A 12721-nucleotide genomic window follows, 5' to 3' on the forward strand; every position below is an offset into this window, starting at 1 on the left:
TGATGGAGTGACCCTTAGGGGCCTCCTGGGGACACACAAACCCTCCGCGACCAGGTGAGACAGCTAAGGCTCAGACCCTTTCATCTCAGAGTCAGAGTCACGGTCTGGTCCAGGGGCTGGCCTCTGTGTGAGCCCTGCAAGTTTTCAGGTCGTCCAGGTGCTGAAGGCTGACCCTGAAACTTAGGGTGAGCAACAGGCAGGAGGGTCCTGGCCCTGGGGCTAGAGGGAAGGACTGGGGGCTGAAACCAGAGTCTTAAGGCCAAATGTCCAGCCAGGGCTGGGGTTAGGCCTGGCTAGCTTGGACCACAGTGTCACCCTTTGCAGGGTGATGGGGCCGGTCCACAGCATTGGGGCAGAGAAACCAAGGCTCTTCCCCAGGAGGAGAGTAGGCCTGGCAGGAGGGGCTCTGCGGACTGGGGGAACATTTCTACAGCATCAAAGACAGCTTTGATGGCCACAGGAAATGCTAGGGCCAAAGACCACAAGAGTGAACAGAATTCAGCCAGGGCTGTGACACTGAAGGAGGGCACAAACGTAGGGCAGATGAGCCCTCCCCATCCTTTGGAGGTGGGCACGCAAAGCCAGAGCCTGACGTCACAGTGACTCTGTGTGGTGTGTGCATGTGGGAGTGGGGGTGGGGGTAGGGGGCGAGCAGTACAGTACAAAAGGCTGTTGGCACTCAGACTGCTGAAAGCACTGTGCCCATCAGAACCCAGGCCCCAGTGAGAACTGTGAAGTGGCACCCCCTCGCTCAGTAGCCGGCACATGCACGGGCCTATGGCTTGAGTAGACCAAGAAGAGCTCCCAGGCCATCAGCTGTCGGGCAGCCGTGGGCCCTGCCCTGAGGGGGGTCTAAGTCAAGTGTCAGTTGGGAAGGAACCCAGCACTTTTCCCGCTAGTTGGGATGTGCACAAATGCTCCCAGGAGCCAGAGGGTGGGGAATGAGAGTAGGGAACAGCCAGGCCCGAGGAACACTGGGCGCTTTAAACATCCCAGGTTTGAAAAGCACAAACAGGCCTGGGTTTCCCAGGTGCTACACCATTTCTGACCAAACTCCACGGGAAAGAGCAGTAGAATGTGTCAGTCGACACAGGATTCAGGTTTCTCGAGTGCCGGCCTGGGGAAGAGACGGCAGCCTTCACTTCCAAGCCAGCCCTCATCTGCCCCCCAGCACTGCTGGACACCCCACAACCACACTCTCACCCTGAGGAAATGACTGCTCCCACCCCACTCCCCAGGCCAGAATCAGAGAAGCAAGACCAGACGGCGAGCGGGGAAGAAAGACAGCAGAGACCGCTTTGAGGCAGAGTGTATTGAGAACAGGAGAAAGAACAGTCCCAGGAAGAGGTTGGTGTGGCCACAGGAGCTGCAGGATGGAAGGTGGGCTCTTCCACTGCTGGCCCCCAGGTGTCAAGCAGAGGAGGGGCCTGGAGAGTTGGGGATAGAGGGACTAGGGGAGGGGCTTGGCAGGAAAGCTGAGCTCCCTCATGATCACCCCCCACGCAGAGCCCCGCATTTTGGGTGGGATGAGCTCACTGGGAAGGCACCCCTGTTCCCATGGAGACAAGCCCGGATCTCATGAAAAACTGCAGGCTCAGCCCAGCATGGGCACCACCCCCACCACCCCTCACACCCTGGGGAGCCTAGAAATAGGGCTGGGGAAGACAAAGTGGGTGGTTCTCAGCCCCCAGCCTCAGGATGCTTCCATCTGAATCCTCTCTCTCAGGTCTATGTTCTCACCCCCACTCCTGACCCGCCCCCCCAGCCTGTGTGTGTGTGTGTGTGTTGTTGTTGTTTTTAGGGAGGGGCCAGCAGTGTTAGCGGTACCTGACTCAAAACCCTCACTGTACAACTAGGGAAACGGACTCCAAGATACCTGGACTCTGCTGGGATTCACCTCTCCTAAGAACCAGGCTTTTCCTCCAAGGACAAAGGCTGAGTCCTCTTTCTGCCACATTGCTCTGCTCCCGAGTCTGCCCTAGCCACGTTACCCCATCTCCAGGCTCTCTGGAGCCCAAGCCAGCCCTGCCAAGGCTCCAGCCAGCCAGATTGCATCAGGGTGCCCTTGCTGACACCTAACCTCCACCGTCCTGTGGCCAGAGCCCATTTCCTTTCTCTGTCCCCATGGGAGACTGTCTTGTCACTTACAAAGCCTTTTCACAGAAGCACCAGCCTCACCTCCCACACTGTCACATAGAGCTAAGAAAACGGAGGCCCAGAGAGGGCAAGTGACTTGGCCAAAGTCACACAGCAAATGGGTATCTGAACACTCCTCTCCTGCCTCTCTCCCTGAGGCCCATCCCACTGCACCAAGGGGGCTGCTTTAATAGAGTGGATCAGGGTTGAGGCCGAAGCCAAAACCAGCTAATGGATAGCCAGAGGTGGGGGTGGGGGAGGCTCTTTCCCTGTTCGCTGCACACCTGCATCTGCACATCCTCCTTCTCTCAGGGGGTTCCCCCCAGGGCAGGGGGGAGGAGCCTGGAGGAGCAGGGATGGAGGTCTGAGCCAAGGAGATTCCCTGAAGTGGAGCTAGATGTTTGGAGAGGGAGTTGGGGTGGGGTGGGGGGGGAGCTGAGCAGAGGGACGGGAAGGCAGGAGGCAGGCAGCAGTGGAGAGCCAAGTCCAGGCCCAGCAGAAGGACTCGGGGCAGGCGGGGAGATGGAGGCGGAGGTGGAGGCAGAGCTGTGAGAAGCAGAGTCCAGAAGGCAGAGGTGGAAGAGAGGCCTGTGGAGGTGAGAATCCAGCAGAGGCAGAAAGATGCCACCGGGAGGCTGGCTCACAGTGGGGGAGGTCCCTCGCGGGCAGCCCATCATTTCACAGGCCTGGCAGGCTCTGCTTGCTGCCAAAGCCAATTAGGGCCTCCTCAGGCACTTCCCCAGCAAGACGCTGTGGTCAGACCCCGCACCCCTCCAGCTCCCGAAGGTCAGAGGACACCCTCTCAGTCTCATGCGGGCCTGGCAGGGAGTTGGCTCCTCAGGGGCCCCTCTCCTCACTCAGAAACAGAAGGGGTCAGCAATCCCTCAGATGTAGGGTTCAATCCCCAGGCTGGTAGGAGAGGCCGGACTGGGGAGACTTGCCCCAGGCCTCCAAGCTGGCTGGCGGCAGCATCCGACCTGGGAATCTCAGGCTCCCATATACCTGACCGGCCCTGGGCCTTCTGGCAGGTTCTATCTCCACCATCCGGCCTTCAGAGGGAGGCCCCCGGCAGGGGCTGGCATAGGGACCCCCGGGGGGAGGGGGTGTCCGGCTACTTGAAGTAGAAGGAAGGCTTCCACACCTGTGCCTCGATGCCCGCGTTCCGAGTGGAGAAGGAGGGCCGTGGGGCTTGCTTGGCCCGAGGGGACCACGCCCTGGAGGGCGACACGGGGGAGATATCGCTGCTGTAGGTGGGGCTCCCGGTGGTGGGCTGAAGGCCCTCGTGGCCCGGCGAGGTGTAGAGCCCCGGTGAGGAGCGGGAGGGCCTTGGCAGGGCGGGAGATGCTGGAGTCCCCGCCTTGGGCAGGCTGGGCACCAGGTCCAGGGAGTTGGGCTTGGCTGGCGAGGCGGCTCGTGGAGAGGCGCGGGCGGGTTCCTTGATGGGCGAGAGGGCGAAGAGCGAGGGCCGCATCTGGTACGGAGGCTGCTTGCTGGGCTCGGGGCGCAGGACCCCGTTCTCGGGCAGGTAGCCGTGATAGAGGGAGGCCGGCGGCGTCCGGGCCACCCGCAGGGCCCCGGGGCTCGTGGTGTACTTCCAGGAGGAGGGCAGGGACATGGTGGGCGACGGGCAGCGGGCGCGCTCGGCGGCGGTGGTGGTGGGGTGCCCCGTAGACTCCACGACATACTTCTCCATCCGCGACTGGCGGCGCGCGTACAGCTCAGCCCCCTTCCCGGACGCCTCGGAGAGGTTCTGGTTGGGCCTGGGCTTCGGCTTGGCCTGGATGCGGGGGGACTTGAGGCAGGAGGCCCACTCCGGCGGGGCCTCGCAGGCCGCGGGGCTGGCCCTGTCCCGGGGCGCCGGCTCCTGCTGGAAGTTGGAGGCCTCAGCCCCCAGCGCAAAGGGCTCCTCCTCCACGCCCGCCTCCCCCTGGTCCCTCTGCCTGCGCTTCTCGTCGGCTGTCTGCACCAGATCCAGCAGGTCTGGGTTCGGGGTCACCTTGGGCTTCTCCACGAAGGTGAACATGGACTTCCGGCCACTCCGGCGTATCATCGACTCCTCCAGGATGCCTGTCTTGTTGGCGGGGGCTGCCTGGCCCTTCGGACGAGAAGGCTGAGGGTCAGAGCCGGGGTATAGAGCAGAATAAGAGGGGGGAGACCTCACCCGAGAAGCCAGGGGGGCTGCGGACAAAGTCTCGGCGTAGGTGGGGGGCGGGGTGAAGTTCCCCAAGGGCCGTCTCTCCAAAGCTGGGCTTCTTTGCACCAAGGGCCTCCTCTCCATCATGGGGCTGTAGGCCATCACGTGCCTCTGTGGCCGGGGGCTTCTGTCGGCCATGGCTGGGGGCTGGGAGGCTGGGCCCTTCCCCCCGAGATGCCGTCTCTCCACCATGGGGCTTCGTTCCATCTGGCTGGTAGCCCCTGGTCCCTGGATCCCAAAGGGCCTGGCCGTCCTATTGACCACTGACGGGGACTTGGCCAGCGTGAGGTGGACCTCACTATACTGCTTGGTGGGCGTGGTGGGGGCTGCCCGCCCAGAAAGGTCATGTTCCTCAGGTGTCGCTGCTTGTCTGGGCTGGATGTCAATGAGCAGGGAGCTGGACATGAACTCTGGGGTGGAAGCCTCTGAGCTAGGGATGGGAGCGGTGTCCCTGGAGCAGGGGGGGGTGGTAGAAGGTGGAGCGGACACCTTATCGATGATGAGGGTGCTGGACTTCATTTCTGGCCCTCCAGCACACAGGGGCCTGGGCTCGGTGCCCGGCACGGTGCCATTTTGAGGCAGCTGCTCCTCTAAGGAGTTCTGTTGGGCACTAGAAGGTGCCACGTGGTGAGGCCCCACAGCAGCCGGGGGGTTCTGGTTGATATCCGGGGCTGGTGGGCTGTGATTGCTGTCAGAAGCTGGAGCCGTGAGCATGGCCTCAGGGGAGGGGAGGTTCTGGTTGATGTCTGCGGCTGGGCTCTGAACTTCAGCTGGAGGTGGAGTTGGTGGGGCCTGCTGGGCCTCACGGTTCTGGGACAGGTGAAGCCCATTGGCCGTCAGCAGGGCTGCGTTCTCCTTTAAATAAACCACCAGCGGCACTTCCTCCTCCTCACTGGCCACCTTCTCCAGGTGCCGCAGCAAGCTGGCCTCCTCTGAGCACCCCTCCATGCTGGGACCCGGGAGCCCTGTGCCAGGACTTGGAGGGTGGGCTTTGCTGGGACTGCCTGGTTTGGGGCGTACTGTGGGCCTCAGGCTGAACCCCTGCGCATGGCCTGTGGGGCTGGCAGGGGGCACACTGAGGCGCTGGGAGCTGGGTTCGGGTCTTCTCTGGCCGTGGCTCTCCAAGGTGAACTCGTTCACCCTCTGCCGGCGCCTGTTGAAGAGTTGGACGCCCCGTGAGTTGGAGCTGGGTGGAGTGCTGAGCTGTGCTGCGATCTGCTGACTCCGTGCCTTGGCCTCGTTCAGATCCTTGTCGGTGAGGCTAGTGCTCCGGCCCAGCGCTGCACGAAAGGGGAGGGGAGACAGAGAGCCAGTTAGCAAGCTCAGATGCCAACCCCGCACCCCCAGGGGTGCACAGATAGGGACTCTGTCCCCTCAGCCCCTCCCATAGCATGATTATCTTTTCTGGGGCTTGGCCATTGCTCACTGCTTCCTAGAATCACCTCGTCACAAATTCCGTGCCCCCTTGAACTCACGTGCCACCCACTGAGGGGAGGAGCCCTCCAGGAGGAGCAGAGCAGAGCCCGGATGTCCAGCAAGGTTGCAGACGCCGTACTGACCAAAGAGGCATGGCTGTCCACGCCCCCAGCCCACTCAGCAGTCGAGGCCCCACTCCCCACTGTGCTCCTGCCTCCTCTCCTTGCACCTCTTCTCTCTTGGCTGGCTTGCTTTCTGTTCCTTGGAAATGCCAAGTCTGCTCCTGCTTTAGGGCCTTTGCACGGGCTGTTTTTGACTTGCAAGGATCTTTTTGCAGGTGAGCACTTTCTTGCCACTCGGGTCTCAAGCTGAAGGCCACTTCTCTGGAGATGCCTCCCTTTCAAGCCAGCCTTGCACCCTCCTATCCCTTGTCCTTGTTTTACTTCCTCCATTCCATTCCCCACAGGGTGAAATGATCCTCTTTACACGTTCCCTTGTTTACTGTCTGTCCCCCCAGCCAAGCTCAGGGGCCATGGCGTGGTCTTCCCTGATCACCACTCTTAACTTGGCCCTTAGGATTACATGTCACTGTCGGTAATAAATATACAAATGAACTCTAGAACGTGTCTTTCACAGGACCCTATGTACTTCCAAATGCATAGTCGTTTAGGGTGACATTAAAGAGAAATAGGAGCCCTGCTGATGTAGTGGTGACACATTGGGCTTCGATCTGTGTGGACATTGTGAGCAACCGTTTACCGTTTATCTTCCCACCCCCACTACATCCCCAATGTCCCTGTATCCACCACAATGAGAAGTTCTCCTCCTTACATGCTTGTGCGTTTATTGTCTGCCTCCCAGCTAGCACAGAGTCTTAGGGGCAGTGACCTGGTCCATCTTGTTCACTAACAGGTGCTCAGTTTATGCCTGCGGAATGGACGGTGACTCGGGAACTGATGAGCAGGTGGGCAGATAGCTGGATCAGCCTGTGGCCAGGGCTAGACGCTCCGCCTGGCTGAGAAAGTCCCTCCAGCCCCTCGCTCCCACCAACTGTGGGAAGCTAATTAGTTCCCGAGGAATCTGACCCTGTCCCCCCTCCTATCTTGCCCTCATTAGCACTGGCCGGACATGCTGACTGGGTCTCTAGGGACAGTTTTTCTGGGCAGCCTGCCAGAGAAGCAAGCTCAGGATTCCGGGCCTCTTAGAGCTAGAAGGACCCAATAGAGGAGCTCTCCCACGCCCCCTCCCCATTTCCAAGATGGGGAAAATGAGGTCCAGAAAGAGGCAGAGAATAGAACAGGCTGACCCCCACATTGGACACACATAGCCAGCAGGGAGGCCCACCCAGAGCAGAGGAGCTGCAGACAACAGCTTCCCTGTGTCCAGGTAACCCCCCCCCCCACGCCCACCCAACCTCTTCCTCCCTTCCCTCTGGTCGCCACCTGTGAAGACACACAGCCTGCCCCACCCACTCAGCCACCTGCCCCCACCTGGTAGTACTCCTCTCCTGCTTAGATCAATCCACTGGTAAAATATGAGGGGTCTGACCTGGGGGCAGCTAAGGAGGGGGCAGCCCTCACACCAGAAGCTGTTCATCTCCTGTGAGGCTTTCCTTAGGGCACACCTGGCAAGCTCCTACACCTCTGGAGTCTTGGTTTCCTTAACCGAGCAGGGTGACAAGCCTGCTCACATCAGGGCTGGGAGCAGCAATGAGGCAATGAATGCCAAGGGGCTGCTAACACAAGGTCAGCAGTTCAAACCCACCAACCCACCAGCTGCTCCCCTGGAGAAAGATGAGGCTGGCTGCTCCCGTAAAGATCTAGAGCCTCCAAACACGTAAGAGTGCAATTCTTCTCTGTCCTATAGGGATGTCTGAATTGGAATTGACTTCCAATGGAATAGCAACAGGTTAGCTGTCGAATTTCTGCTGATAGTAAGCAGGTAACCTGCATCTCTGGAGGTATCTGTTTCCTGGACACCCAGAAAAGAAGCTTTCTCTTTCCAATATGACCCCCTTCAGAAACAACCCCTTTAGGCCCAACCAATCCCTCATGGCACAATTAACTCAGTCCTATGGACACCTACTGTGAACCTCCACTTGTACTTGACCAAGGTCATCTTACAGTAATCGATGAAGCACCATTATTCATTCCTGTTCTTTTACAGAGTACGAGAATGCAGACTGAGAGGTGAGGGTGGTGCTGCCCTCGCTCTGGCTGGCTGCTCCCCCACTACCAGGCACCCAGGAAACACTTGCGTGTGAACAATCCCCACGTCTCAACGTCCCTGTATTTTCTCCTCACTTTTCTACATCAGCCCCATCCCCTGACTGGCTCTAGGCGACCAGCGTCATCGGAACCTCAGTTCTGATCCCCGCCCACCCACCAGCCGACCACTCTGGGCACATGGGAGCCTGCCACAGGGCTGTCATCTGTAATCTACCAGCCACGGAGCCATTGGGTGGTTAGAATCACCTACCGTTAGGTTAGCAGCCATGAGTTTAGAGAAGCCTCGCACATAAGCTGCCCTTGGGCTGGGGAAGGACAAGGGCATTGCCCAGGGTCACACAGAAGAAGGCCGTGGGCCTAGGACCATGTCTGCTGCCCCCAGGCTCCATCCACAGCCAGGGCTGCCGCTGATGGACCCTTTGGCGCCTCCCCTGAGCCTCTGCTCTCAGAGGAGCTGGGCAGCAAAGGCCAGGGGTGAGGTGCGCTGCCCTAGGGGAAAAGCTCCCATGCCCCCTCCCACCCCCACCCCCACCCCCACCAGTGACTCGATGGAAAAGGAATTTGGCGGGAGGCTTGGACTGAACCCAGCTAGCAATCCAGGCGGCTTTTGCCACCCTGCACAAACAAAGCTCAAGAGGAGGGCCTTGGCCAATGGCCTCCTGAGGCCCCTATCCGGGGCCCCGGCGCGGCAGCTCAAACCCGGCTCCTCAGATCCGGGAACTGCCACCCCTGGAAATGCCCAGCCACCTGGCATCAGAGGGGTGGGAGTCTGCAGGGGCCACAGAGGGCAGGTGCCTCACTGAGCCCACAGTTCACTTGCCTGCAACCTGTACCTATATTTAGTGCAGAGACCGTTGGGGCTCTGGCCCTTTAAAGACCCACCGTGAGGACATGAAGGAGCTCTGGGGGCATAGGGGGTTCTGCAGCAATCTGCTAACCACAGGGTCAGTGGTTCAAACCCATCAGCTGCTCCAAAGCAGAAAGATGAGTCTGTCTACCCCTGTACAGATGTAAAGTCTTGGAATCCATCGAGGCAGTCCTACTCTGTCCTCTGGGGCCTTTATGAGTCCGCATGGACTGGAGGGCAGGGAGAGTTTATTTTGTTTTTTGGTGAATGTATGGTCAGACAGAAGCCCTAGGATAGGCCCCCGAGAGGCCTGGGCTGTGAGTCCTAGGGGTTCAGCTGGGTTATATCCCAGCATGGGGCGGGGGGAGCACAATCCTTAGAGGGAGGAGTCCGGCAGTGGGACGGTGATGACAGCTCTCAGTGCAGCCCCGCTGGGATGCTGTGTCCTTTGTACTGCTCATCTCTGTAGCAGGTCCTCACCGCTGCTGGAGAGGGAAGTGCTCTTCTTCTCCCCACTTTGCAGGTGGAACAGAGAGAGAGAGAGGGGCCATCCAGGGTCACTCAACTAGTCAGGCGCAGAGCTGGGGTGTGAAGCTCAGACAGTCCAGCTGCCGAGTCCCATCTGGTAGCCACCCTGCTTTCCAGACCAGAACTCAGTGGCGTGGGGTGGGGGGGTTGTCTCCTTAAGCCCCCAGGGCTCCTGACACAGGTCTGCAGAATGACCCCTCTCCATCTGTGCTCACTGCCCTCAGCATTGCTTACTCTAGAGCAGCACACGCTTTCTCAAAACGCATTGCCTCTCAGGAGAAGAGCTAGGGGACTTCTTTTTACTAAGGTAGAAATGACTATTAGGGCATCAAAGGCAAGTGGAGCGTGAGGAGTATGGCTTGGGAGTCCGGAGACTCCAACTCTTGTTCACTCAGGCTGGTGGCAAGCCCTATCCCTTGCCCCACGCCCTCCACAGATGGCTCTGCCGGTTCCACCCTCCGTGGTGCATGTCTGGACCCACGGCAGGGAGGTGGGGTAGGGGAAAGGAGGCCGTGCAAAAGGTCAGGACAAAGAGAATTCAAGGAAATGCTTCTTCACATGACGCCCGTCAATGGGAGAGTCCGGGCAGGTCAGCAGGGCAGGGGTGGGACCAGGGGATGGCTGAGGGGAGCCCATTGTGGCCATCCGGAAGTCTTGGCAACCCCACAGTAAACAGACCGGGTAAGCTGCTCCCCTGGTGGGGTCAGGAAGGAACCAGTGGCTAGTCTCTGCCCAGCCTCTGGCTCAGCGGGGGCAGGAAGATGACAGAGGGCTGAGGAATGGTCTGGCTACCTTGCCAGCCCCTGTCGTGCAGCCTCTTTAAGGAAGGAGGGACTGACCCCGGGGAGTACACCTGCCCCGACTTCGCGCCCTCCCCCAGGCGAAGAAGCCCTTCGAGGTGGGATGGCAGCAGGGCAGTCCTCGGGATGGGAGGGGGCACCCCAGTCCCAGCTTATCACAGGCAAGTGGGGGGGGTGGGGGTCCCACATGCTTCTTCCTGGATGCCCCCAGGGAGTGCCACACACCCCAGACCACACAGGCCCTCCCAAGTGCACCACTTACTCACTCAGGCCCGCAGGTCCCCCCTGCAGCCCAGCTTCCTGCCAGGTGCTCCCAGCATCTGAGCGGCCTTGGTACCCAGAGCCTCCGGGAACGGCAACGGCAACCAATTGCCTCGCTGACGACGACAGTAAGATCCCACATCCACAGCACCGAGCAGGAGCTGGATGTGGCTTCTCTCCTCCACAGATGACTCAGCCGGCTCTTTATCAGGAAAACCGATTTTGCAACAGCCTTTTAAATGGCCTCTCCGCCCGCCCCCGGCTCTCCCCCGCCAATCTACCCGCCTCAGCTGCCAGATTCATCTTCCGCCTGCCTGCCTGCCTGCCTGCTAGCCTCGATCCACTCCACCCGTGGCTCCCTCCCTCCGGATCAAACCCTCTCCCTCCCCAGGACATGGAGAATCAAGCTGAAAGTCTTCTCCCTGATAGATGAGCCCCATCCCGACACACCACACGTACACACACCCAAGCCCTTCCCCACAGTGAACTAGATTTCCCTCGGCCTGGGGCACGGGCTCACGGCTCCCACTGGCCCCCTGAGTGGGGTTCGAACAGTCCCTTCTCTGCCGTCACATCCTCGCAGCCTTCCCACCCAACCCAGATGCCACCAAAACCAAGGGCCAGTGCTGCCCAGTCAGTCCCCACTCAGGGGACCCCAGGTGCCATAGAATAAAACTGCTCCCCAGGGCTTTCAAGGCCATGACTGGTCAGAGCAGGTTGCCGGGCCTGGCCTGTCAGCCGTGGGCTTGAAGCCACCACCCTTTCCATTAGCAGGTGAGAGCTTGACCACTTCCTTCCACCCGTAGGGACCCCTCCAATGCCACCTCCCTCTCCAAAGAGCTGTCCCCGAGCCACCTGTGGTGCTGAACCAGCGTTGCTCCACAGTGCCACCTCCTTCAGTGTTATTCCTCCCAGGGAAAATTGCTCCCACCACAGGCCAGGCAGCAGGGTGAGCCCTTGTTTTCCTTATCTGGGCTCCGTGGTACCCTCCTTCCAGGGTGAGAGGAGCCGTAGGCTCAGAGCAGAGGAGCGACTCCTCAAGGCTGCATAGCTAGTCAGAAGCAGCGTTGGGATTCAAACCCAGAATGGGCCACCCTGCTCCGGGGTCTGTACCCCACAGGCCGCACAAGCTTCAACCTTGACTGTTTTGCTTTTGCATTTTGTCATTATCATTAGGAAGACCAGGAGGATGACACAAGTCAATACTTCCTGGGCACCGCATGCTCTCAGCTAAGGCTTAACATGTATTTTCTTGTTTGATCCTCACAGAACCTCACAAGGGAGGGTCATTTGCCCCCATTTTATAGATGAGAAAAATGAGGTACAGAGCATTTTGAAAACTCATCCCCAGGCTCCACAGCTAGCAGGCCGCCTGCCGGGTCCCCAGCCTGGAGCCTCTTCTTCCTCCGTGGTCTGCACAGAGCACATTCACTCTGCCACTGCCCACCCCAGCCAGTTCCCCACCCACTGCCCCTGGCCCAGCCCCACTGCCACTTCCTCCAGGAAGCCCTCCCCAGGCCTTTGGATTCCCAGATCAGTGCTCCTGCGACCCGACCCGAGGCCTTAGAGCAGAAATGGAGCTCAGAGGAGAGGACAGGTTGAGAAAACTAAAAAACCGAGGACAAACTCCGGGCATCTCTCTGCTGGCAGTGGACTGGGCTGGGGCAGGGCAGGGATGGTGGCTGGGGAAGTGGTAGACAAGGCTTTCCAGGTCAACTCAGGCCTCAGCTGGCACAGACCAGGGGGCCACTGCAGGGTCTTTGAGGGGCCAGGAGTCACTTCACTGATACGTCCTGCCTGCTCCAGTAGGTATAGTTGTTAACCCATCACTAGTAGGGACTTGGAAAGGGTAGCTCAGAGAAGGACAGGACTCTGCCCAGGCATGCAGCAAATGGAAGAGGCTGGTTGACACAGAGCCAAGATTAGAACCCAGAACCCCCATCTTGCATTCTAGGCCGGGTAACCAGACTTCCATCGATGAGCCTCCCCAGCTGCCGGGGAGCCCTGAGGCTGCAGAAAGGAAATCGCATCATCCAGGAGACAAAAAAGATATCTAGCCAGGGCAGGGGCCAGGGGGATTTCCCTTAACTGCTCTCTGCCAGGCTGGGGCTGGGCCTGTGTCATCTTGGGGTCCCAGCCTCTAGCCGTGGGGGCTCCCCATGAGCCCTCCACAAAGATGTGGCTGATTCTCTGGGCCCTGCAACAGCTGAGGCCAAGTGCCTCTCCCTCTTCCCTGTGAGCTCCCAGGAGGGGGCCCATCCCCCAGGAGAAGCCATCCCCTCAGGAGGGGCCATCGCCCCAGGAGGGGCCA

At 59.8% G+C, this 12721-nt stretch overlaps 1 protein-coding gene across 4 annotated transcripts in view; it reads right to left on the bottom strand.

Moving 5' to 3' along the window:
• Nucleotides 1–2562: 2562 nt before the first annotated feature.
• The window catches only part of SYNPO (synaptopodin), a 31786-nt gene continuing 21627 nt past the window's right edge, over nucleotides 2563–12721 (bottom strand). For 2 of the 4 annotated variants that reach the window (XM_004696728.2, XM_045284821.1), the window contains exon 2: nucleotides 2563–5610. In XM_004696728.2, coding sequence (XP_004696785.1) covers nucleotides 3248–5610 — 2363 coding nt within the window. In that variant the 3' untranslated portion in view covers nucleotides 2563–3247. Of the gene's footprint in view, nucleotides 5611–10411; nucleotides 10572–12721 lie in introns of those variants that run through there. The other 2 variants (XM_045284820.1, XR_006679537.1) reach the window with 2 other exon arrangements.

This window comes from Echinops telfairi, unplaced genomic scaffold, assembly GCF_000313985.2.
Source record: "Echinops telfairi isolate 266 unplaced genomic scaffold, ASM31398v2 ScPeMD7_7469;HRSCAF=8507_0, whole genome shotgun sequence".
Classification (NCBI taxonomy): domain Eukaryota; kingdom Metazoa; phylum Chordata; class Mammalia; order Afrosoricida; family Tenrecidae; genus Echinops; species Echinops telfairi.